The following is a 24,641-nucleotide window of genomic DNA, read 5'->3' on the forward strand; positions in this document are numbered from 1 at the left end:
AATACTCTTAGCCGTTATTAAAGGTGGTTATTAATCATATGTGAAATTTTTATGTGTCTTCCCTCTTGGTTGTAAGTTCCAGGAGGGCAGGAACCAGATCCATCTTTCCCTACCTTTACCTCCAGGACCTAGTCACACAGTAAGCCCTCAATAAATGAATACATGGAACATAGCTAAGGACAGAATACGTTCATCAGAAAGGTGGGCACAGAAAGCCCGGAAAAATAAGGCTGGCGTCACAGTGTCCAGGCAGGTCCTCGCTGTGAGAAGATGTACTTGCAGACAGACTGATGATTCAGATCTCCTGGAAGTGCACTTACAGGCTAGTCACACTCAAACATTCTGAGCCCTGGGGCCATTACTTGTAATTAGATCAATGAACTGGCCTTCTGGGTCACACATAGGTCTGTGAGCTGCTACAAGCTACTGACCCAAGAAATAAGCCTGCTCTCAGGGGTGGCCTGACCCAGGACCACAGCAGGTTGAAAAGATAAAGAAAACCTTTCTTTTTTCCCCCTCTACTCAGTAGAGTAGAAGTCTCTTAAGGGCAGCCCGCTGGCCACACCCAGATGGTCCTACAAACCTCAGAGCTGCAGGATTTGCTGTTACATGTTTTAGAGCACCTACTTTGCAGGGCTGTCGTGAGAATGCAGATAATGAAGAGGACTGGCACAAAGTAAGTGCTCAATAAACAGTAAGATTATTATTGCTTTTTAAGGCACACATCTAATAAATGACTGAGTCAGCATTCCATGAATAAAGATGCCCGATGTTCTGTCCCATGGGGCTTACAGTGTAGAGTAAAAATAAGGACCATGGTGAGTTTAACAGGCTGAAAGTCTGACAGGTCTGCAGGGGGGAAGGGAAAGTCATGGTGAACGGGGATGACCAGGCAGAGCCCATGGAAGGTGGTGGGAGAGGAATAAATGGCAGTGTTCGGGTGTCATTGCTGCAATGACCAGAGGGCAATACCAGCATTTAGTTTGCAGAAACCAGAGCTGACATCTCACAATGCTTCCGGCATCCTACGCAGGGAACCATCCTGCCCTAAATACCAGCAGCTCCCTGACCACAAATAGCGGATGCAGTGACCAGGTGAGGGGGCAAAGGAGTCAGATTCAGATGGAGAAACAGCACAGAGTTCGGGGATGTGGAATGAGGAGGGGGGGCTTTGCCAGGTCAGAGCCTCACTTACTTCTCTTTAGAACAAAGAAGGGGCTTGTTGACCTACAGCAGTGTGCAGTCCTCCGGCCTGTGGCGAATCACACAGGTCTGTTCCTGATACCACGTTGCTTTGTGCGGCTTGCTGGTCCGTGTACAGCCGCAAGCCCACAACGCAGGGAGGCAGGATGGCCACGTGGTCGGCCTGATTCCTTTCCTGAGCTGCCTTTCTCCAAAAGTCGATGAGGCCCTGAGAGATGCGTGGGCCCCAGATTGCTCTTGCTTTACAGAATTGTACGAGGTGACAAAACGCACGTTTAGAAACAGCAGGCAATATGGTAAGGGCACACATGCGCGCGCACACACACACGCACACGCACACACACACCAATAACAGGGAAGCTTCCTGGCTGAAAAGAAAGTGGAACTTCTTTTTCTTTCAAGTTTACAAATACCAAATTTGCAGTGTCAAAGCAAAACAAGTTCTTTGAAATGGAAAGGGTGGTCACATTATACACATGGTGTCAGAAGTTTTCACCCAGAGAACTACAAAGCAAGCGTGCATATACATACCCAACTTGGGCACTGTCGCGATACGGCAGCACTGAAAATATACTACAGAAGGATCTTCTGCCACTGATAAGGACTATTCTAAAAAAAAAAAAAGAACAAATAACAAACACACTAAATGCAAAGCCTCAAATAAATTAAAAAAATCTATAGCAATTAAGCATTCACAGAATTCACAGCAGTATTTGCACCCTCCCGCCACCTCCTCTGACAGATGGTATTCTGCTCCCCTTGCAAAATGCAACCTCAGCGCAGCACAATTACCCGGCCTCTCCTCATCCGAATTTTAACATGGTGAGACTCTGGCGAGGGTCTCCAAGGAGCACATGTGAATCCATTCTCTGGTGAGAGAGGCTGGCTGTGGGCCGCATGTATTATACAAGACGGAGCAGACGGAGCTATGGGTCCGGGGTGCCCAATGCTGGGTGAACCGTCATGCCACATTTAAACCATCAATTTCTACTTTGCAGTAAACAATGCAAGAGCAATAGTGCCAGAAACCATGAGCAGGAAAGACACTCAGATGCCACTGTGATCATTAGGGCTTTTCATATGCTGGCAGCGTGTTAGGTTCTGAGAATAAACCGAGGGAAAAATTACATAATCAGTCTTAGCCTCCATTCCTGCTATAAAGATACTACTGGAAACAGTTCTCCATGACACTCTTATGCAATCAAAGGCACTTAAGAAAACGTTAGAAAAAAAACCTCTCAAAAGTACTTATCTTGGCATCTGAGAATAACTTGCCAAAGAGAACTGCTGATGAAAAATTGGAGAAAAAGTGGAGGAGATTAAAAACCAAGACCCTTTAGCACCACAGTAACACACATCAGATATGGAGCTGACTGACTTTTGTCATCGTTTCCCTCAATAATTATAAAAATAAAACCAGGGGAAAAAAGCAGTAGTACTAACAGCATCAAGGTTTGGGTATTCTGACCTTGTGTTAAAACTATGATATTAAATTGCTTACATGCTCAGGATTAAGTCAGCTTCTCTGGCAGGCAAACCAGGCCCTTTGTTTTCTGGCTCTTTCTGTCTCTCTGGTCTCAACACACATGATATTTGCCTCTGCGTTTTATCACTCATCCATGCTAAAGTACTTGCAGTACCCCACCTTTAAAAAAATTTTTTCATAAGGTCCCTGGTGGGGACTTTTCTTTTTGGCTGTGTGGCATGCATGCAGGACCCTAGTTCCCTGACCAGGGATCGAACCCGTGCCCCCTGCAGTGGAAGCACGGAGTCTTAACCACTGGACAGCCAGGGAAGTCCCCACCCATACCTTAAAAAAAACCTGTTGTTTCATATCTCTGTCCTTTGCATGCTATTTCTTCTGACTGTTGTGTCTTACTAGGTACGCTGGATGAACTCCTATTTAATCTTCAAAACCCAGCTCACGAGTCACCTCCCCAGGAAGCATTTCCTCCCCTTTCACTGAGTTACTCATTTTCTTTCGGGTGCTGCCTCTACTCCTTATTTCCACTTCCAGGAGCACCCTGATCACAAAGTGCTGCTAAACATTTGCTGCTCTCTTCTAGAGGACGAGTTGAGGGTTTCGTACACGGAAGCCCCTCCAGAAACACAGTCTGGGCAAGGTCGGGCTTCAGAGCAGCACCTGAGTGCCCATCCCTGGGAAGGCAGGACCAAAGCTACATTCCCAGCTTCAAATACCAGCTCTGTCACCTTTGTATAACCTCAAGCAGCCCACTAATTCTTTAGTTTCCTCATCTAAAACAATGGGATAAAATGAGTAGATATCTTATTGGAATGTTGTAAAGAGCCAGTGAGTCCCTATATGGGAGAGCCCCCAGAACAGTGCCAATAATACACGCTCAATAAATATTCATGATTTTTTACTGGGAACTGCCTTCTTGGGTCGAGGTAAGTTTTCCCACCAGAGTCTGTGGATTCAGAAACTTTTCAGACCTCTGTGCTAAAATACACAGGGCTGCTAAAGGTGAAAGGTCGAGAAAGGACAGCTGAAGGCCGACACGTGTGGCCTGTCACAAAGGTGTAACACGTACACAGAGGCACTGCTTCCAACCCTTTGGCCCTGTGCTGACAGTGTCTGACCAGGCAATGTCTAAAGCCATCCAGGATCCTTAAGTGTTCTCTCTTATGCCAAAAACTGGCTTCTTGTTCTATTCCCAGGACCCTGCGGAGTCTCTGTTGGCTGTGGGAAGTTTTGATCACTTCCAGGTAGAATATTCTATTATAGCAATGATATTCACTTAAGGACATTAAAAACATGCAAAGAACTTCGCAAGTCAGAGCAAAGAAAATCACAGTTACAACAATGGTGGGTGAGTACACTGATATATGAACACAGCTCAGGAGCGTCCACCAGCCAGGGGTGCATGTTGGGTACTGGACGCACATGTGGAGACGTATTCTCAAATTCTGTATTTCATTCCCTCCGTGCTCAAGAAGCAAGAGAGAGCATACTTTAAAATGCTGGTATTGTGGTTTCAATCGTGTTCCCCCAAAATACGTATTGAAGTCCTAATCTCTAGAACGTGTGGATGTGGCCTTATTTGGAAATAGGGTCATTGTGGATGTGATCACTTAGGAAGAGGCCATAATATATTAGGGTGGGCCTTAGATCCAATGACTGGATTTCATAAGGAGAGAGATTTGGAGATTTCTAGAAGAATACAGAGAGAAGAAGGCCACGTGGTGACAGAGGCAGGCATTGGAGTTACTCTTCTCAGCATGACTGCCAACGCCGCCACCACTTCCATTACTGCTAATGTTACTATGACGACAGTGCAGGCCTCCACTGCCTGCTAAGGTGTACCTTATCCTACAATCCAGGGAGGGGTGGAAGATTCCTGAGAAACAAGTTATAGGATCTTCCTCTCCTCCTCCCTTCCTTCCACAAATATTTTTGGAGCACCCACTCATGCCAGACATGGTGCTAGGTGCTGGGGACCCGCTGATGCATGACACAGACAAGGGCTCATCCTCACAAAGCTTATGGTGTTGGGTGGGAGGTAGTTATGCAGGGGTGTCAGTTCTCTGACTGGGGACTAGAGGGCGCTATCGCACATCGGAGGGACAGTTAATCTAGCTTGAGGGAAGCTAGGTGGGCTTCCTGGAGGAAGTGATGGCTAAACTGAGACCTTGGGGAGAAGGGACAACAGGCTACAAGGAGAAGATACGTTGGCAGAGGGATTGGTATGAGTCAAGGCTGGGAGGAGGAGTGGAAGGCCTATTTGAGGAACACAGGTGCTGTGAAACTCTTCACTGACTTCCCTTGCCTAACCCATCAGGGTCTCCACTCCCCTCCATAAATCACTTTGACCAACACTCACAGCACACCCAAAGCTCAGGCTGGTAGGCTGCTCTCTAGAACACCCACACTGAGTCATATACTTGCTAAGATCAGGTCTGGATGCCCTCCACCTGTTTCTGCCAGTTGTATTTGTTAGTTATACTTTGTTCATTAAAGATTGCACAAACTAATGCCATCTGAAAATCAAAAAAAGGAGAAACACTGTTTCTATAAAAAATAACACAGTGCTTTAAAATTTTTTCAAACAAGGCAAATCACTAAAAACAAAAACAAAAAACCCCCTGCAGTTGAAATAGGTATGGGCAAGACGTCTATAAAAGATAAGAAAGAATTGTAAAAATCCAAAAGGATTCTACACTTAGTTTCTTGAGTCACTTTAAAGAAGTTCCATCTGGACATGGAAGCAACAGGTGGGAGCGATGATAGCGTGAGGTCAGTGACACAGACAGTCTGCTCCGTGAGCCCCAAAGGCAAAGAAAGACCTGGCATCACAAACCTGTGGAATGGGCGATCGCCAACATGCCCGAAATGAAAGTGTGGGGTTTGAACTACGTATGTCATTTCTGTGGGTATTTTTTCCAGCATTTACTAACCTCTTCCCTTGACCAAGCGATTACTGTACATAATTCAGCAGATCTGGACCTGGGGCTCAGGGGGCCGGGCACGGTTAGGATGGCGATGGTGACGGAGCCTCGGCTGGGTGAGTGTCCCCAAGGTGCAGTGAGGAGAGGGGACAGGGAGAGGACAGGCAGCAGAGCGCACGACTGCAGTGAGAGACTGAGGGAGTGTGGAGTTTGCCAGGGCTGCCGTAACAAGGTGCCATGCACCTAGCTCTGTGGCAACGTCTCCCACAACAGAGATCAATCATCTCAGGCTTCCAGAGGCCAAGGTGTGGAGGGCCAGGTTCTCTCCCTGAGGGCAGGACCTGTTCCTGGCACCTATCCCAGCTTCTGGGAGCTCCTTGGCTTAGAGAGCATAACCCCAGCCCTCACAAGGCTGCATGGCGTCTCCCCATGTGCATGTCTGTCTCCAAGTTTCCCCCTTCTATAGGGACACCAGTGATTAGATCAGGGGCCACCTTGCTCCAGCACAATCTCATCTTTTTTTTTTTTAACATTTTTATTGGAGTATAATTGCTTTAAAATAGTGTGTTAGTTTCTGCTTTATAACAAAATGAATCAGCTATACATATACATATATCCCCATATCTCCTCCCTGTTGCATCTCCCTCCCACCCTCCCTGTCCCACCCCTCTAGGTGGTCACAAAGCACTGAGCTGATCTCCCTGCGCTATGCGGCTGCTTCCCACTAGCTATCCATTTTACATTTGGTGGTGTATATATGTCCATGCCACTCTCCCACTTTGTCCCAGCTTACCCGTCCCCCTCCCCGTGTCCTCAAGTCTATTCTCTATGTCTGTGCCTTTATTCCTGTCCCACCCCTAGGTTCTTGAGAACCTTTCTTTTTATTTTTTTTTTAGATTCCATATACATGTGTTAGCATACAGTATTTGTTTTTCTCTTTCTGACTTACTCTGTATGACTGGACTCTAGGTCCATCCACCTCACTACAAATATCTCAATTTCGTTTCTTTTTATGGCTGAGTAATATTCCATTGTATATATGTGCCACATCTTCTTTATCCGTTCATCTGTCGATGGACACTTAGGTTGCTTCCATGTCCTGGCTATTGTAAATAGCGCTGCAATGAACATTGTGGTACTTGACTCTTTTTGAATTATGGTTTTCTCACGGTATATGCCCAGTAGTGGGATTGCTGGGTCATATGGTAGTTCTATTTTTAGTTTTTTAAGGAACCTCCATACTGTTCTCCACAGTGGCTGTATCAATTTACATTCCCACCAACAGTGCAAGAGTGTTCCCTTTTCTCCACACCCTCTGCAGCATTTATTATTTGTAGATTTTTTGATGATGGCCATTCTGACTGGTGCGAGGTGATACCTCATTGTAGTTTTGATTTGCATTTCTCTAATGGTTAGTGATGTTGAGCATCCTTTCATGTGTTTGTTGGCAGTCTGTATATCTTCTTTGGAGAAATGTCTCTTTAGGTCTTCTGCCCATTTTTGCATTGGGTTGTTTGGTTTTTTGATATTGAGCTGCATGAGCTGCTTGTAAATTTTGGAGATTAATCCTTTGTCAGTTGCTTCATTTGCAAATATTTTCTCCCATCCTGAGGGTTGTCTTTTCATCTTGTTTATGGTCTCCTTTGCTGCAGTGCAATCTCATCTTAACCAGTTAATTACATCTGCCACAACTCCATTTCCAAATAAGGTCTCATTCTGAGGTACAGAGGGCTGGGGCTCAGCATAAGAATTTTGGGGGGATACCATCCAGCCCATAACAGGGAGGTAGGAAGGAGGAAAACAAGCTGAGCGTGGTGTCACCGAGGTTAGAAGTCCCCTCTGGAGCCCTCTCATCCTTGCTCTTCCAGGACAGCACTGGTCCTAAGTGTGTCCTAAGCGTGGCCCCAGCCCCGCCCATCTACTGGCCCTAATGATGGTTTTCTTCTCAAGACTGCTGTGGACCACTGGTGGGGACCAAGGTCCGGACTACCCCTGGCTCCCAGGTCCTCTCGTCAAGCAGAGAGTCAAAACTGAACCACAAAGGGAAGGTTCTCTCCAACCTCTCAGCCTTTTTTTTTTTCTGTGTCTCATTTTATTTCCTGTAAATCAAACTGGTTGAAAAGAAACAACAAGCATTCCCAGGCCGAGCACTTTTCTGCACAGTACATTGCACAGGAGAAGCCCCAAGCACAGTCACTTATGACTGAAAATAATTTCTCTCAAAAGCCTCATGCAGAGTCACAGAAAAAGCCAGCATACCCTCCGTGCTCCTTAAAGGGGTACAGAGAGTAAAACCGTAATAAACCCTGCATGTGGACCCCGGGTCTACAGCCCAGGTCCTCCTTCCCCCTGTGGCACCAGGGAAGAAGCAGAGGACAGTCAGTGGGGCAGTCATGTTTGAGAGCAGCTCTGGGGGCCACTTCGGTGACAGAACAGGCTGTGCCCAGGAGTCTCAGTGAGGTGTGGGGGTTATTGAGGCTCCTTCAAGTCTATCCACTCGCTGTCCTTCAGGACTGAGGTTTTGCTGACAATCGGTTAGAAACACCGATGACGATACTGATAAAGATGCTTCCCTGCCAGCCTCCTGCTGCTGGGGGGACGGAGGGTTCTAGTCTTTTAATAAAGAACAAAAGTTCTGGGGGTGGGGGGGGCGGTTCCCTGGTGGCCTAGTGGTTAGGATGCTGGGCTTTCACTGCTGTGGCCTGGGTTCAATTCCTGGTCGGGGAACTGAGATCCTATAAGCCGCGTGGCACAGCCAAAAAGAAAAAAATAAACGTTCTGGGAGTAGAAATGCGTGCTTGGGAAGAGGGAGGTGTTTCAGGGAACCTCACAGAAGATGCCTGACATCTATCGAGTTGCACGGAGAGAGCAAAGGCGATGGCATATCTCTTCTTTCTAGAAGGCCCGTCCAGAGTTGGTAACTAGCTGTTTTGTTTTCTGGAACGTGCCACTTCCTCCAAGTCATTTTTCAAACTAAACTAAGCTGACAGATCGGCACTGATGAGATGACAAACGAGGTTGTAATTTAGTTATGACCCATTCGCCCCGTTCCCTCCAAAAATTTCAATATAAAAATGAAAGGCTACAACTTGACTTCAGTTACTGTACTTTTTTTTTTTTTAACTATCTTACTTTACATAGTAGATAAAAGCTGCGGGAATCTTTCATATTTTTGTTTTTCCTACTGAGTTCACCCTTTAAAGAGACAGCCCTCGAGCTCGATGCTCTGTCCATCATCTGAAATCTTTTTAAGTCTCTGAACACTCCTGTCAAGGGATGAGACAGACCAGTCCACTCACTGCAAAGAGCACTTCTCTGCCTGTTCAGAACGCAGTGATTCTCACGGCAGACCCAGGAGGGGGCACGTCCGGTGCAAGTGGCAGCCATCGCTTGTGCTCAAGGCAGACATTCGAAAACCAGATGACTTCAAAAGGATGCAAAGTAATGCCCGAGGGAGGGTGATGTCCACTTGAAACCAGAGCTCTTGTCTTCCACTGCTCTCAAAGACAAGCGCCCAGAGGAAAGGTCCTGTCCTGACAGGACCATGAGGGTCACCGGACATAATGTGTCTTTGGCCGGTGGCTAGTCTTCAGTCTTCACGCTCACCTTCCATTCTGATGACCCAGATCTACCTGGCCAGCAATCAGCTCTCTGTTGGCACTAGCTAGCCTCATAACGGTTGTCATTTTCAAGGGTGTCTCCTCCCCGAGGGCCGAGATCTGTCTTTACTTCCGGTTAACCCAGGAGACTCGGGGGCCCCCGGTGCCCCCTGTGAAGATGCAGATCAGTGTGAATGGTGACTGGCTCTTCTCTACTAACCAAGCGGCAGTTCCCAGTCCCCAACCACCATCCTCAGGAGGTTCAATGGCCCCCTCCAGACGCTAAGGCAGGGGGTCCTGGACTCCTCTCTGTCATGACAAAGGGTTTGCTTATACATGTGTGAACAGTTTTTGAAAGAACTCAGGTCATTTCTGAACTTCGTATCAAAATGAATTCACTTTTAGAAGACAATACACTATACGCACACCCCCTCTAATTTTCTATAAGAATAAGGTTACCAAAGAAGATCTATGGGACTTCCTTGGCGGTCCAGTGGTGAAGACTTCGCCTTCCAATGCAAGGCGTGCGGGTTCGATCCCTGGTCGGGGAGCTGAGATCCCACGTGCCTCGGGGCCAAAATAACCAAGGCATAGAACAGAGGCAGTATTGTAACAAATTCAATAAAGACTTAAAAAAAAAAAACAAAAAAAAAAAAACAAAAAAAGAAGACCTGTGATGCTTGCCCTTGATTTTTGGTTGGCCAGAGTTCTGATCAAAGCCAAGCCAGAGCACGTCAGTCGTCTGCCTAGCACCCTCCATAGCTCCCATCTCACTCACGGTGAAAGCGGACATCTTCACGATTCACCCTCCCAGGACTCCTCAGGGTGCATCTCTCCCTCCTCTCTCCCTCTCTTCCACCCACACGGCTTTCCTATGGTTCCCCAGGCACAGCCCTTGCGTTCCGGCCTCAGCACCTCTGCAACTGTCCATCTACCCTGAACGCTCTTCCCCGCTGGGACCACACGGGGCTGGCTCCCTCACCTCCTCCCCACGTCTGCTCAAAGGTCTCTCCATCAGTGGAATCTTGCCCCAGCACATGCCCTGCCCCCACCTCAGCAGCTTCAGTTTTCCTCCAGAGCACATCTATCCCACCTCTGGTAAGACACACTTACTTGTCTATCATCTGCCTCCCCCACTAGCCTGTAACTCCATGAGACAGGATCACGGCTTTACGCACAGATACATCTCATCACTTAAAAGAGTCCCAGTGCAGAGCAGAGGTCAGCACCTAGGCGCTGGAAAGACTGAACACAGGCTATCACTGCATTCTTCATAGTTAAGGGACTGCTTTCTTAGGTGCCGTCTATCCAGATGCACTTGTCTCCTTCCAGAAAAATGGCTATTTACACATAGGCGGTTCAATGGAATGAGGCGGAATGGTTATTCCCATTGGCTATGTGCCATGCCTCCTACCCTCCGTGGGGAGGGGGGCTCGGAAAATCCTAGTCCAACAATGGGGCTGTCCTAATACAAATCCAGCGTCCTAAAACGTGACACTCGCGCAGATCGAAGCTCGCTCGACAGATGCGACGGACCCTGGCTGGGTGCAAAAGTGATACATTTCTGGGATGCTGTCTCCTTCTCTCGGGACGAGCTACGTTAGCTCACTCTGCAGTGACCTCACATCGTTAGCCTCTATGGAGCACACTGTTTAAAATCTAAATTCCGAGATATTTTTCACATGAACTTCTGAAAAGTCTGTACCCTGTCCTGTAAGTGATCATCTACCTCTGTTACATCTATCCCTGCTAAGTTTAACCTCGGGGAGCCGTTGAAGGAACCGAGCCTTCGTTCTCCGCTATAACACAGTCTCCTCCTGCTTTTGGTCTTCCACGTGGGCCACCACGAGGCTGACTGGCCTTCAGGCTGCAGAGGAGATGATGCTCAAGGGCATACCACGTGCTCTTCCTCCCAAGCTCCCTTCAGGCTGACGAAGCTTGGCTAACACACTTCAGCTGCCTGCAGGCTCTCCAGCTGCACAGTCACCCAGCATCCCTGGGAGATGCCATAATATGGAACCGTCTAATGTTCTGCTGAAATCAAGAAATGTCAACGTGGAGGTCCTCTAATTTACTAGCCTAGTTATTCCATCAATAAGGAGATGAAGTTAACATGACTCTTTCTCAGTGAACCATGTTGGCTGTGGCCACTTCCATTCTTTTCTAAAAGCACACAAACCATCTGTTTAACAGTCCATTCCAGAACTCTGCCAGCAATCAGCTCTAGGCTTGCTGGTTTACGATTATTAGAACTTATCCTCTGCTACCACCTCAGTCTCTTTTTGACTTTTTTTTTTTTTTGGGCTGTGTTCATTGCTGCATGTTGGCTTCCTATAGTTGTGGGGAGCGGGGGCTACTCTTCATTGTGGTGTGCGGGTTTCTCACTGTGGTGGCTTCTCCTGTTGTGGAGCATGGGCTCTAGGCACACAGGCTTCAGTAGTTGTGGCACGCGGCTCAGTAGTTGTGGCTCACAGGCTCTAGAGCACAGGCTCATTAATTGTGGCACACGGGCTTAGTTGCTCCACGGCATGTGGGATCTTCCTGGACCAGGGATGAAACCCGTGACCCCTGTATCGGCAGGCAGATTCTTAACCACTGTGCCACCAGGGAAGTCCCTCTTTTTCACTTTTTAAAGGCAATGTGTGCCTGGCATTCAACTCAGAACTTCTTTTATTCTCCCCGGCACTTTAAAGATCATTTTTATTTCTAAATTCTTTCCATTCCCTGATCTAGTCCTGAAGACTGAAACATTCAAAATGTAAGGCCCCTCCATTCATTTATTCCACAAACACTTGCTGAGGACCTCCTGTGTGCCCAGCACCTTGCTTTGTTCCGTCTACATTTCTTCACAGGTCTACTTGTTAAAGATGCTGATGCTAGCCCAGCAGCTGACATCTGCTCTGTCCTTGTACCATCAACCCCAAGAAGTTTACCATCCCTTTCCTCCCTCTTCTGAATATGGTTTTAAAAGCCCCATGGCTATCACTGGTGTTTTATTTTATTTTATTATGGCAAACTATGTGTAATATAAAATATGCCATTTAACCACTTATAGGTGTACGAGTTTGTATCATCAAGTATGCGCACGATGTTGTGCAATCATCACCACTATCTGTTTCCAAAACTTTTCCACTGCCCCAAACAGAAACGCTGTCCCCCTTCCCCCAGGCCCTGGTAACCTCTAGTCGACTTCCTGCCTCTAGGGATTTACCTATTCTGGATATTTCGTATAAATGGAATCATATATTGTGTTTGGCCCTTTGGGTCTGGCTTATTTCCTTTTTTTTTTTTTTTTAATAAATTTATTTATTTTTGGCTGCGTTGGGTCTTCATTGCTGTGTGCGGGCTTTCTCTAGCTGTGGCGAGCGGGGGCTACTCTTCGTTGCGATGTGCAGGCTTCTCATTGCGGTGGCTTCTCTTGTTGTGGAGCACCGGCTCTAGGCGTGTGGGCTCGGTAGTTGCGGCACTCAGGCTCAGTAGTTGTGGCTCAAGGGCTCCAGAGCGCAGCCTCAGTAGTTGTGGCACACGGGCTTAGTTCCTCTGCTGCATGTGGGATCTTCCCGGACCAGGGCTTGAACCTGTGTCCCTACATTGGCAGGTGGATTCTTAACCACTGCGTCACCAGGGAAGTCCCGTGTCAAACAGCATAATGTTTCTCAGGATTCATACACACTGTAGCAGGTATCAGTAGTTCATTATTTTTTACGGCTGAATAATATTCCTCTGTATGTATATACCACTTTTGTTTATCCACAATCCGTTGATGGACACTTGGGTTGTTTCCACCTTTGGGCTATTGTGAATGATAATACCACGAACATTGATGTGAAAGTACCTGTTTGAATTCCTCTTTTCAATTTTTTAGGTACATCTGCCAGTGGAATTGCTGGGTCACATGGTAACTTTATGTTTAACTTTTGGAGGAGCTGCCAAATTGTTTTCCATAGTGGCTGCACCATTTTACATTCCCACCAGCAACATATGAGGGTTCCAACTCGGAATCTGATGTCTGAATCTGGACTCCACCCCCCACCTTCTAGCCACGTGCTCTAGTTTCCTTCTTTGTAAACTGAAATGATGAGTGTTTTAGTCTCCTATGGCTGCAGTGATAAATTGTGACAAAGTTAGGGTCTTAAATCAACACAAAATTATCTTACAATTCTGGACGTCAGAACTCTGAAATGGGTCTCATGGGGCTAAAATCAAGGTGTCTGGAGCCGCTTCCCACTGGAGGCTTGAAAGGAGAATCTGTTTTCTTGCCTTTTCCAGCTTTGGGGCTGCCGCAGCCCTTGGTTCATGGCCCCTTCCTCAGCCTTCAAAGCCAGCAATGGGCAGTTGAGTCCTTCTCACATCACATCACTCCAACACTGACTCTCCTGCCTCCCTCTTCTGCTCTTAAGGACCCTTGTGATTACATTGGGCCCACCCAGACAATCCAGGATAATCCTGCTGCTATTTTAAGGGCAGCTGATCAGCGATCTCAACTCCATCTGCAACTTTAAGTCCCCCTTGCCATGTACCTGACCTAGCCACGGGTCCTGAGAATAGGACAGTGACATCTTTGGGGGACATTATTCTGCCCAACACAACAGTAGTAATACCTTCCTCATGAGGTTGTTTCAAGGATTATTTGTATTTCTAAAGTCTCTCCATCCCTCGAAATATAGTCCTGAAGACTGAACTCATTTAAAAGGTCTCTCCAGGGGGTGGAGAGAGGGGGAGTTGGGTGAAGGCAGTCAAAAGGTACACACTTCCAGTTATGAGATAAATAAGTACTAGGGGTGAAATGTACAACATGATAAATATAATTAACACTGCTGTGTGTTACGTATGAAAGTTGTTAACGGTGGACCCTGGGAGGTCTCATCACAAGGAAAAAAACACGTTTTTGCTTTTTCTTTTACTTGGAATCTATATGAGATGATGGATGTTTCCTAAACTTATTGGAGTAACCATTTCATAATGCGTATAAGTCACATGATTATGCTGTACACCTTAAACTTATACCGCGCTGTAAGTCAATTATAGCTCAATAAAACTGGAAGAAACATAAAATAGGTCTCTGCCTTAATTTACTCAACAAATACCCATTGAGATGAGTTAGTGAAACAAAGCCTGTGAAGTACTTCGAGCCTGGTACCCAGGAAGCACTCAGTAAATGTTATCCATCATCACTTTATGTTACTCTTAATTTTATAATCCCTTTTGGCAACATGGATGCAGCCACAAGAATCCACTTCTCAGTCTGAACCTTCTGAGATCTGTCCTCCTAAAACCCAGACAAGCATTGCTTTCTTTTCATAACTATCAAGTCCAACAAGGCCTCCCCATCACCAGCCCATCTTCGATTTAGGCAGAAGTAGACCTAGAGGGTGACAGCTCCCTCACCACCTGCCCCACCTGCTGGGAGATGAAACACCTGCCAGCCAGGGAGGAACCCATCATGCCATCTGGTTCTAACAGCGGAGCTAAAGCTCCCACCATGGAATTTGTAGTCTGTGTCCAGGCTCTGTCCTTCTTCGCTCCTCCCGCCCGAGGGTCTGCGGCCCGAGTCCCACACGCTCTCAGCGTGGTTCTCTGCTCTTGATCCGACGCAAAGCCTTCTGGCAGGTCCCCAGTGCCAGCCTCATAGAATGCACCGATTCCAGACAGAGGAAGACGGTTCTCACTTAAAGCCGGCTCCATCCTCCATCGGAGCCACACCTTCTAAGGAAGAGGGTCACCTCTGCTTCTCGTGCCGTTGGACTTGGTCTAATGTCACAGAATGAAGTGGGTGAGCACGGACCGGCTGGGGACCCGAGGTTTATTCTAAGTAGCTACCTTGATATTACGGATCATGAGGTTAACTTGGACTTTTTGTTTCTTCAGTGACACAAGTATTGTCCTTTATTGTATTTGCTTCTCAGTTTTAATATTTTTTTTCCCTTTCTATCTCAAAAATTTGCTTAAAACTCTCAGTCAGGTCAGGCTAGAACCTTGTAACAGACGCTCTACTCATTTCCCACGCCACGCTCTAGTCCTTGCTGAGACCGGAGCCCAAGTCCCCCTTGACGCCAGTGCCTCCATGGTCAGCAGGCTTGGAGGCGGGGGAACCTCAACACCAAGGTCTTCGGGCCCAGAACAGGGAGCGGGCCCTGGGTTCGGCCTGCTGTCCAGGAGGCTGGTCTGTGCTGCCCGGAGGTCACAAGGAGACTCTGGAGCTGGGCAGAGCTGTGAGCGGGCAGAAGGATGCCTCCCACGGGCCTGGGGGGCTAAGCAGGCCCCCTTTCAGTCTGTCTTCCCCGGCACAGGAGGAGGCGGACGCACCAGGACTCAGGCCACTCTGTTCTCAGTCCAGACCTTTGAAGTGCTTTAGTGAACATCTCCAGGCTTCTCAGTAAAGCCTCTTTCTTCCCAACACGGCAGGCAAACCCGAGTCAAGTGGCTCCCATGTGGGCTGCAGGAAGGCCCCCTTTGGTGTGGTGTTGTGTGTCTACCCCGCACGCCCGAGGTGGGAGCATCAGAGACCCCCAGGCATCGCCCCGGTCCCTCCCTCCCGAGAGCATGTCCAGGGCCCCTGCTACCCACCACCGCAGCTCTGAGCTCATCCCCGTCCCAGGCCACCTCCAGCAGGACGACCTCATGCCTGCTGCCCGGCTGCGGTGGGTCCCCTCCCCCCATTCACCAGCTCCTGACCACCATTTCCTCTGTCACCTCAGAAATCATAGTTTCTTCCTGGTGCCCTCCTGAGTTTTTCTTTCATCTGTCTGAGAACAGTCCATCCCTGCTAATAAATCAACCAGAGGGAGGAAGGAGTGCATTTCTAGGCCTTTCATCTTCTCTGGCACCGAAAAAGCAGTTCTCACCTACGCAGGTACAACCGGCTGTCACCACTGCCTATATTATATATAGCCGGTGCTGAGAGCTTGCTTTTCTGCCCTAAAGCCCATTTCTTAGATCTCCAGATAAGCTAACAGTCCCTCCTGGTTCCCTCCGAAAATTCCCCAGCAGAACTGCCAGCAATCGCATGCTTTCTGGACTGTTGACGTTGTTCCAGGGTCAAGGGTGTGCCGGGGAAGGCGGCTTCGGAATATACTATACACTGGTGATCCCATTGGTCCAAATCTTTTATCAACTGCATCCTCTCACTACAAACCATGCCAGGTGATTGACTGTCTGACTTTGTGTCCTCAACAGCATTGAGAAGTGGGGAATACCATTAATTTGGCCCCTTTTTGGTTTTGCCATTGATTTTATTTAGGAAGTTGAGGCTTTCTATGTTTATTTTATGGTTCAAGAGATTATGGACAAAAACACCAACATACATAAATGATGAATAATTATACTAAAAAGGGCGTAAGTAAGGTCTGGATTCAGTAAGAGCCACAAAAGAAAAGAAAAACACGGTGGTGAAATGAACAAGACACAATAATTGTGACAGTGAGAGTCAGGGTGAGAGAAAGAGACTCAGGGTATTCTAGTTCACAGATGACAGTTGGGTTCATTTTAACTGAAAGCTCTGTACTTAAAATAGGAATACATACTGAGGACATAAAATTATTTGATGGGAGAGTTCAATTTGGCCATTCTAAAATCGTTGAATAGCTATAAAATTATGTTCTCTATTCAAGTGAGGTTTCAAAACTTGAAGAAAACAAGTCTTTAAATACTGTAATTGTTAGTTATTCAGGTTGTACAGTGTATTTTACACCAAATTATAGTAATGCTGGGCCTTAATCATGCCATGAGTCTAACTTTTTAGCAATTTTCATTTGGTATAGATTAGAGATTATTAGTGGGGCCCACATGAGCTTCTGTAAGTCGGGAGGAGATCAAACGAAATGGTCTTGGGACAGGAACTCTGCTCTGGGATGCGTCTCTAACTATGATCCAGGTCACAGGTTGGTGGAGAAGAGCCACCCCCAGAAGCACAGAGCATCAGGGGACCCCAAGAGGTCTTGGAGCCCTGTTCCCAGCATTGCTGTGAGGCTGCCATGAATGGGCTTCGCCATTCAATTATAAGCAATGCCGGCAACAAGGATTCACATCCACTTGTCACCAGGAAGGTTTTAACACCAAGGTCATATACATTTAACCATCATTTTCATTTAACAGCCCTTTCCAAAAGAGCAACTCTTCGCTGGAGAAACACATGCTCTAGACGTACGTCAGCAGGCCCAGGAATCTGAATTTGCGCCCAGGGAGAATCTGCTGGCAAAGTCGTGATTCTCCCTTCTTAATGAAAATCATCAGAGAGAGAGCCAAACCCGACTTCAGGCGCAGATCTGGCAGGATATTGACTGACCAGAGCACAGAGCCCTGGTGAAAAAAGAAAACGAAACCCAAAAAAGCGGACAAAGAAACAACAACAACAAAAAAACACCCCAAAAACTCAACTGTTTTTCTGTTCAAAATTTCCTAATAAAAATATATTTCAGTACTATTAAAAATTCAGTTTTAGGGCTTCCCTGGTGGCACAGTGGTTGAGAGTCCGCCTGCCGATGCAGGGGACACGGGTTCGTGCCCCGGTCCGGGAGGATCCCACATGCAGAGGAGCGGCTGGGCCCGTGAACCATGGCCGCTGAGCCTGCGCGTCCGGAGCCTGTGCTCCGTGACGGGAGAGGCCACAACAGTGAGAGGCCCGCGTACCGCCAAAAAAAAAAAAAATTCAGTTTTAGTTAGTCTAAAAAACTAAGCCTTTGGTTGCCATTAGAGAGCAGTATTTTCTATAAACTTCTATGGATGATTCTGGCAGGAGTGGGGTGGAAATAGTAGTCTGTTAGGGAAGGTTACATGAGATGCTGTTCATCTCAACAGCGGGCTTCACTCTGTGAGGTCTGGCCATTCAAAGGGTCCCCTCTTCCCTTCCCCACTGGACCCACCCCCACCTACAGCAGGGAGGATGGGGGCAGCTTTTGTTAGTATGATACCTGCCATTCCTGGTATCGTGTTGCCGCATATTCTTGATAAAATGAATCTTCTTAAAGTTCTTTGGTCTGGGCGAACCTGAGAGAGTACGACATCTGAAAAATAAAGCCATTTCGAAAACACAGTCAGTTGCCCGTGGACAGCTGAGACATCTCCACACAAAGACAGGAAGGAAAGACCAGACTCAAATGGTTTGAGTAACCCCAAGGATAATGAGGACTATATGGCTGGAAGCAAGGAAGCTTTAAAAAAAAAAACCCAACGACAGACAACTTCCTCGATAATACTGATAATAATTTATACGGGTCTCTGAAGAGCCAGCTAATGAAAACTACTGTCATCAGTTACAATAACATAACCTACACGAATTCCAACAACATTATTTGTTCCTGTCCTCTTAAAAAGAATCCTCCTGTATCAACACAGGTAATGGGAACAAAAAACTGTAAATTTAAAGAATCCAGAGGGGGAAAAAACACTGGAAAATTCAGTTTAAAAACAACCCCGAATAGTTTTTCTTCTGTAGCGGGACTCTGGCCTGAATTACCTGGACTATTGCCTCGACATTCAACTTGTCTCTGCCTGGAAGTCGCAGCTTTACTTTGAATGAGAATCAGAGACTGAGACCCAGCTAGTGGCTGTTGGTTTTTTTTTTAAAGATAAATTTTAAATAAATATTTGTTGAACAAATTGACTTGGATTCCAATTAATTTTTCCTAGAATATACAACATGTGTTTGCACTACAGGAATAACAGAACAGACCACAGGCTGAAAAGATCTTACTTGTGTATATTTTTCCAAAGGTACCTGGCAAATTCTAAGATACACAACTGCAATAACAACTAGGAAAAAAGCAAAAATCCCAGCAACTGAGAATCCGAAGTTTGGTGTTGTATTGAGAAAGGGAGCAATGACTTTTCTAGTTGGGTTTTTGCTACCAAATATTTTTGTTTACCTTTCCGACCATGGACCCCGATGGCTGGCTCCCGGCATCAGACGTGGGTGCCTGAGACCTTATGCTTCAGAGAGTGAGTTCCAGAGAAGCAGTGCCCGGCTTCCCCAAACCACACTAAGGTCCAGGCCATCACCCGAGTTCATTCACTTCTGAACTTTGAGGCTTCAGGTAAGAGAATAACAAGATGACCCAATGAGGAGGTACAGTTGAGGGCAGGTGGGGTGTGGGGGCCCATTGGTGGCAAAGGATTAGGGAATGGGCAGCATCACAGACCTGCCTAGCAGCTTGAATCTTTATTCTCCTCCAAGGGCTCCCCCGCCTCAAGGGAAATTGGGGGATAGCCCTGGGCTAGGCTAGGTGCACAGCTCCCAAACCCCCTTACCTGCCCTCAAGTAAGGGCCAGCCTTCCTACAAGCCCTTTCCCAGACAGTGCTGAAAATTATTTTTTTTCTCTTAAGAAACAGCACCTCAAAATGTAATTTAACTTGAAAAAAATATATAGTAAAGTGAATGAGTGCAGATCAAAGCAAAGACATGGTAGCAGGTATCTGGTGGCTTTCATCAGGGAAACGGGGCTCCCTGGGCCTTGGATCTAGAGGAAGGAAGCCTCCCTGTCAGTCATGTCCATTCCACCGGAGCAGGGTTCACAGCACATGGCCACAGCCTGAGTGGCCCTCCCAGCATCCACCACAAACTCACTACCAGCCCTAGTGACCTATCACTAGTAATATTTCAGGTCCCTCCCTGGAAATGATGTGAGGATTAAACGTGATGATTTCTACAAGAGCTTCATACAGTGTCAAGTGACATGTTCAAATACAAATATTCACATTCATACATATGTACACACATTCATATACACATTTCAAGTGTGTGATTATTATTAAAACCTTTAACTACAAAGGGTGCATATTTTGTTACTGTTTGCCTCCTGTATTCTGAAAACCACAGCCCTTATTAAGGGTCCTGAATTCTTGGTTTTAAATAGATTCTTTTAAAGACGTGCAGAGGGACTTCCCTGGTGGCGCAGCGGTTAGGAATCTGCCTGCCAACGCAGGGGACACGGGTTCGAGCTCTGGTCCGGGAAGACCCCACATGCCGTGGAGCAACTAAGCCCGTGCACCACAACTACTGAGCCTGCGTCCCACAACTACTGAAGCCCACGCGCCTAGGGCCCGTGCTCTGCAACAAGAGAAGCCACTGCAATGAGAAGCCCGCGTACCACAACGAAGAGTAGCCCCCGCTCGCTGCAGCTAGAGAAAGCCTGTGCTCAGCAACGAAGACCCAACACAGCCAAAAATAAATAGTATAAATAAAAAAATTTTTAAAAAGACATGCAGAACCCTGCCTGAGGGCATTTTGTAGATGCTTCCTGTGGACCTCAGGAAGGGTTTGAATAGGGAAAATCACCCACTAATCCCCCTCCCTACTCCAAGCCTCCGAACCCAGATTCAGCCTTCTTGGGGTCCAAGAAGATTCAGCCTCACTCAGCCTTCCTGGGGCAGCTCTCTGGAAGCAGACCCAGCACCTCAGACTGCCTCTGTTCTACCTCCAGAATGACTGTTAGAGTCTGCAGGCCACCCAAAGTCCCCAATTGTCTCTCTCACACACAGCAGAAGGTTCTAGAACTATGTAGTCACTGGAGACAGGAGAATCCTTGAAGGCATAAATGTGTGCTATCATTGGTTGCTGGACCGTTGTTCAGGAGCATCCTCACATCCTTACCCAGCTTCCCCCCAAAATGCAGAGCTTCCTGGGTCCCCCAGTCTGAGGGCAGTGGGCTAAGAGCTAGACTGTGAGGATACCTTCCTAAGACCCTAAGCTGCTCCCTGCCTCCACACCTGCAGAAAGAGGTGCTGTTACGCTCAGGTTTGGGCACAAAATCTCCCAGCCTTCTGCTGAAACCGGAAGTTGGCAAAAGGGGCACAGGTGCCTTTCGGCACCAGAAATTACTTAATGGCACGGCAGCCCGCACACATCAACTGAGACAGGCTGGGAACTGGGGCAGGTGGTGACGGCTGCCGCATTTGCTGCAGCTGAACTGAGGTCTTTCTGGACATCTAACAGAGACATCCTAGGTCCTTATTTCTGGGATACCAGGTAACCACCAAGCAAAGTGGAAAACCCCAGTCTAAAGCCTCTCATTGCAAATGCTCAGTCCTTGGAGTTCAAGGTGGATACAGGAAACTAACCTGTGATGTGCAAGAGAAAGGCAAGACTTTTAAACAGAAACTTAACAGAGGTGCTTTCTTTCGATACCAGCATCCAATTCTAACTGCATATGCTACTGATACAGCCCTTCGATCAGCAAGTTGTTTGTTGTCTTGTGTTTTTTTAAGCCTTCAGCCTCCACCACCCCCCACCTAAGAAACGCTTTCAGAGAATTGTGGCATTAACAACAATTGCCAAGGAAACTGGAAGACTAAGCACTCAGGTTATGGCAGGTTAAGCAAAGAAGGAATTAATTTCAAAGCCATCTGCACTGACGTGTAAAAATACCCATTTAAAACCATACATTTTAAGTGATGTAAAATTAAATTAGGATAGAATTAAACTGAAAACTAATTTAATGAAAGATTAGCTCTTTCTTGTTAGCACTGATTATGGGATACACTTAATTATGCAAAAGGTTTTTAATAGATGCCTTGGAGCCGTTTGTTCTAGGTGCTGAGTTTAAAAGCAAGTTGGGCTAATAGCCTTCCGCCCCCGCAGTTCCCAGAACACTTCAGCATCATTACTGGTACATTCATTTCACAGAATCGGGGAGCTGGAAAGGACAGAGATCAGCTGATCTGCCCCTCCCATTTTACAGGTGGGAAAACCGAGGCCCCAGAGTAGGTAAATGAATTTCCAAAGCCACATAACCAGTTGGTAGAAGAATCAGGCCAAGAATTCAAGTCCCCTGACTCCCAAACTAATGCCCCTTCTGCTATTTTTATTTCTTAGGAACAAGTAAGTTTCTAAGTAAATATCAGAATTCTTTATTGAAGTATAATTGATTTACAGCTTTGTGTTAATTTCTGGTGTACAGTAAAGTGATTCAGTTACATAAATATATATATATATATCCTTTTCCATTATGGTTTATTACAGAATATTGAATACAGTTCCTTGTGCTATACAATAGGACCTTGTTGTTTATTTTATAATAGTAGTTAGTTTGTATCTGCTAATCCCAAACTCCTAATTTATCCTTCCCCCGCCCCCTTTCCCTTTGGTAACCATAAATTTGTTTTGTATGTCTGTAAGTTTGCTTCTGCAGTAAATATCAGAAATTTTTCAATTAAAAAAAAGTCCATTAGGGAAAATAAGGACTTCTTAAACTGCCAACTCCCTTGGTTTTAGACTTACTTTTTAAACTTTATATTTACACAAGATTTGTTGAAAATTAAGTATAGCATTCTGTAAGTAAGGGTTGGATGAAGTTACAGTTAAGGCAGAGAAGCCATTTTTACTCTGCCCATTTGTGCTATCACAGGACTGAGGGGTAGAGGACCAGCCTGGGCAGATTCTGAAAGGAGGGTACAGGGGTGATGGGGCCCATGACCAGGAACACAGCACCCAGTTCCTTCTCTGGCCCCGCTTTACCACCTGGAATCCCCGAGGTGACATTTTAGAGCCTGTGACCTTTTTTTAACCTGGTTTCCTTGGTCACAGCTACCACATTGCTCGAACGACCACGGCCCCTTGCATCCTCTCCAAACTCCAGGGCCTTTGCAGTGCTGTTCATTGATTGGCATCAACTGTACTCAAATGCCAAAGCCACTCGGTGCCACCTGAGAACGTTTCTCCCTGACGCTCGCTGATTACTTTGGGCCACTTAATAGAGACGGACAGAAGAACACTTGTACCCAGGCCACGTGGATCACACAGCCACACACCATCAGCCTAAGATGGTCCCAGAGGGTATGTGTGTTTTCAAAAAGACTTCCAAAGTGGAAATCAGACTGTCTGGCCCTGACTTTCTCTTTGGAATGATTCGGTGATGAGATTCACAGTCACTGATGCTTCCAGTCAGATCCCAGGCCTGGCCTGTCTATGCTCCACCCTTTATCCAGGTGGTCTGTGGACAAGACCCGTGACCTGGGGGTGAAACTCCAGGCAGGGAAGGAGCCCGCTCCAGGGGGAGACGCCTCCCTCCACCTCAGCATCCTCCCAGGCTCAAAGGGAGGAGCTGGGGACTGCCAATCCCTGCCAGCAGCCAAAGCATGCATGAAGGGTGCAGATGGGGGTTCCCGCAGGAGCTGGTGCGAGGGCATGAGAGCACACACCCTCCCTCGGCTCTGCCCTGCCATGCATTCCCTGTAAAGCCGCAGCGTCCCACAAGGTCCCGTCTTGCCTCAGCTCCTCCTGCACAGCCAGCTCAGCTGGGGCTGCGGTGAGGGCTGCAGGGGACGCAGTGTGTGTCTCCTGAACTCCAGGGGGGCCAGGTGGACCGAGGCGCAGATTAGAGGAAGGAGAGCTGCCAGTCAGAGGCCCGGCACAGCTCAGCAACTGCTGTCACCGAGAAAAAGATGCTTCGGAAGCACTTTTCTAATCCGGAGAGAGAAATGGAATGCTTTCAGCCCCAAGGGAGCACTCACAGCGGACCTACCTGAGTTTCCCAGCACCTGGCTTTGGAGGAACATCGTGGCACCTGCTAATGAAGTCGGGGACTGTGATTACTGTGTCCCCGCGCCTGAGAAAGCCGGGGCAAGTGACGCGCTCTTCTTCATTAAGCAGCAATTTTCAAGAGGAACAGGTAACCGCACCTGAATTCACATGCAAACTGGGCTATTCTGATACATAATTGGGATTTCATAGTGTTCTAGTTCTAATGTTCCAAAGGGCTGGGGTTTCCAAACAGAGTCTGGGGATCTGATTGTCATTTTTAGAATTTAATTCTGTAGATCAAAAACTAAAAAAAAAAATTCAAACTTTGGCCGCCACCTTGTATTGCAGGCCATTCACACACACATAAATGCAACCCAAAAACTTACCTCCGTAGAGGAGCGTTCTCCTCAATATCTTCCAGGGTCTCCAAGGACGATCTCTGGGAGATGAGGCGACGTCTGCAGAGAGAGGGAAAAAAAATCTAGGAGTTAAAACTGCATTGTGAAATGGATCAGGCATTTCTATAAAGCTAAAACTGTTCTAAAAAAATAAAGTCCACTAAGAAAAAAATCAGGCAAAATGTGTTTTACGAGGCTGCCGTGTTCCCAGCCTGTACCCTGAATGCCAAGCCCATCTTGCCTTGCTGAATCCTGAGCTTTCTCCCTGGCTGTAGGGCTGCTCTGGTGATTAGGGAAGTGATGGATACTTTTTATGCTGCCTAAAACCAAAAAAAGACAAGGTGCCTCTGATAGTGTATAACTCTGGTACTGTGTGCACTTTTTCTAAAGCATTAGATAGTACTGTTAAGTATTCAGATCTCAGTGGTCTGAACCAGCTTTAGCTGATAAATATTAAACATTAAAACCGTACTAAATAAAATCTCAAAATCATTAGGAGGCAAGGAAAAACTTATGGTCTCTGGGCCATAAGTTCGAAAGCAACTAGAAACAAGGCAGACCTTATTCCCCTGGGAGAA

The 24,641-nt window shown here is 46.9% G+C and overlaps 1 protein-coding gene across 1 annotated transcript in view; it reads right to left on the reverse strand.

The window, feature by feature from the left end:
* The window catches only part of CABLES1 (Cdk5 and Abl enzyme substrate 1), a 105,620-nt gene that overhangs the window by 40,194 nt on the left and 40,785 nt on the right, over positions 1-24,641 (reverse strand). The window contains exons 2-4 of the mRNA XM_082853170.1: positions 24,052-24,123; positions 18,119-18,211; positions 1,735-1,812 (exon numbers count right to left, since the gene is read on the reverse strand). Of these exons, the coding sequence (XP_082709296.1) occupies positions 1,735-1,812; positions 18,119-18,211; positions 24,052-24,123 (243 nt within the window). The remainder of the gene's footprint in view (positions 1-1,734; positions 1,813-18,118; positions 18,212-24,051; positions 24,124-24,641) is intronic.

This window comes from Leucopleurus acutus (assembly GCF_964270905.1).
Source record: "Leucopleurus acutus genome assembly, chromosome: 13".
NCBI classification, from domain to species: domain Eukaryota; kingdom Metazoa; phylum Chordata; class Mammalia; order Artiodactyla; family Delphinidae; genus Leucopleurus; species Leucopleurus acutus.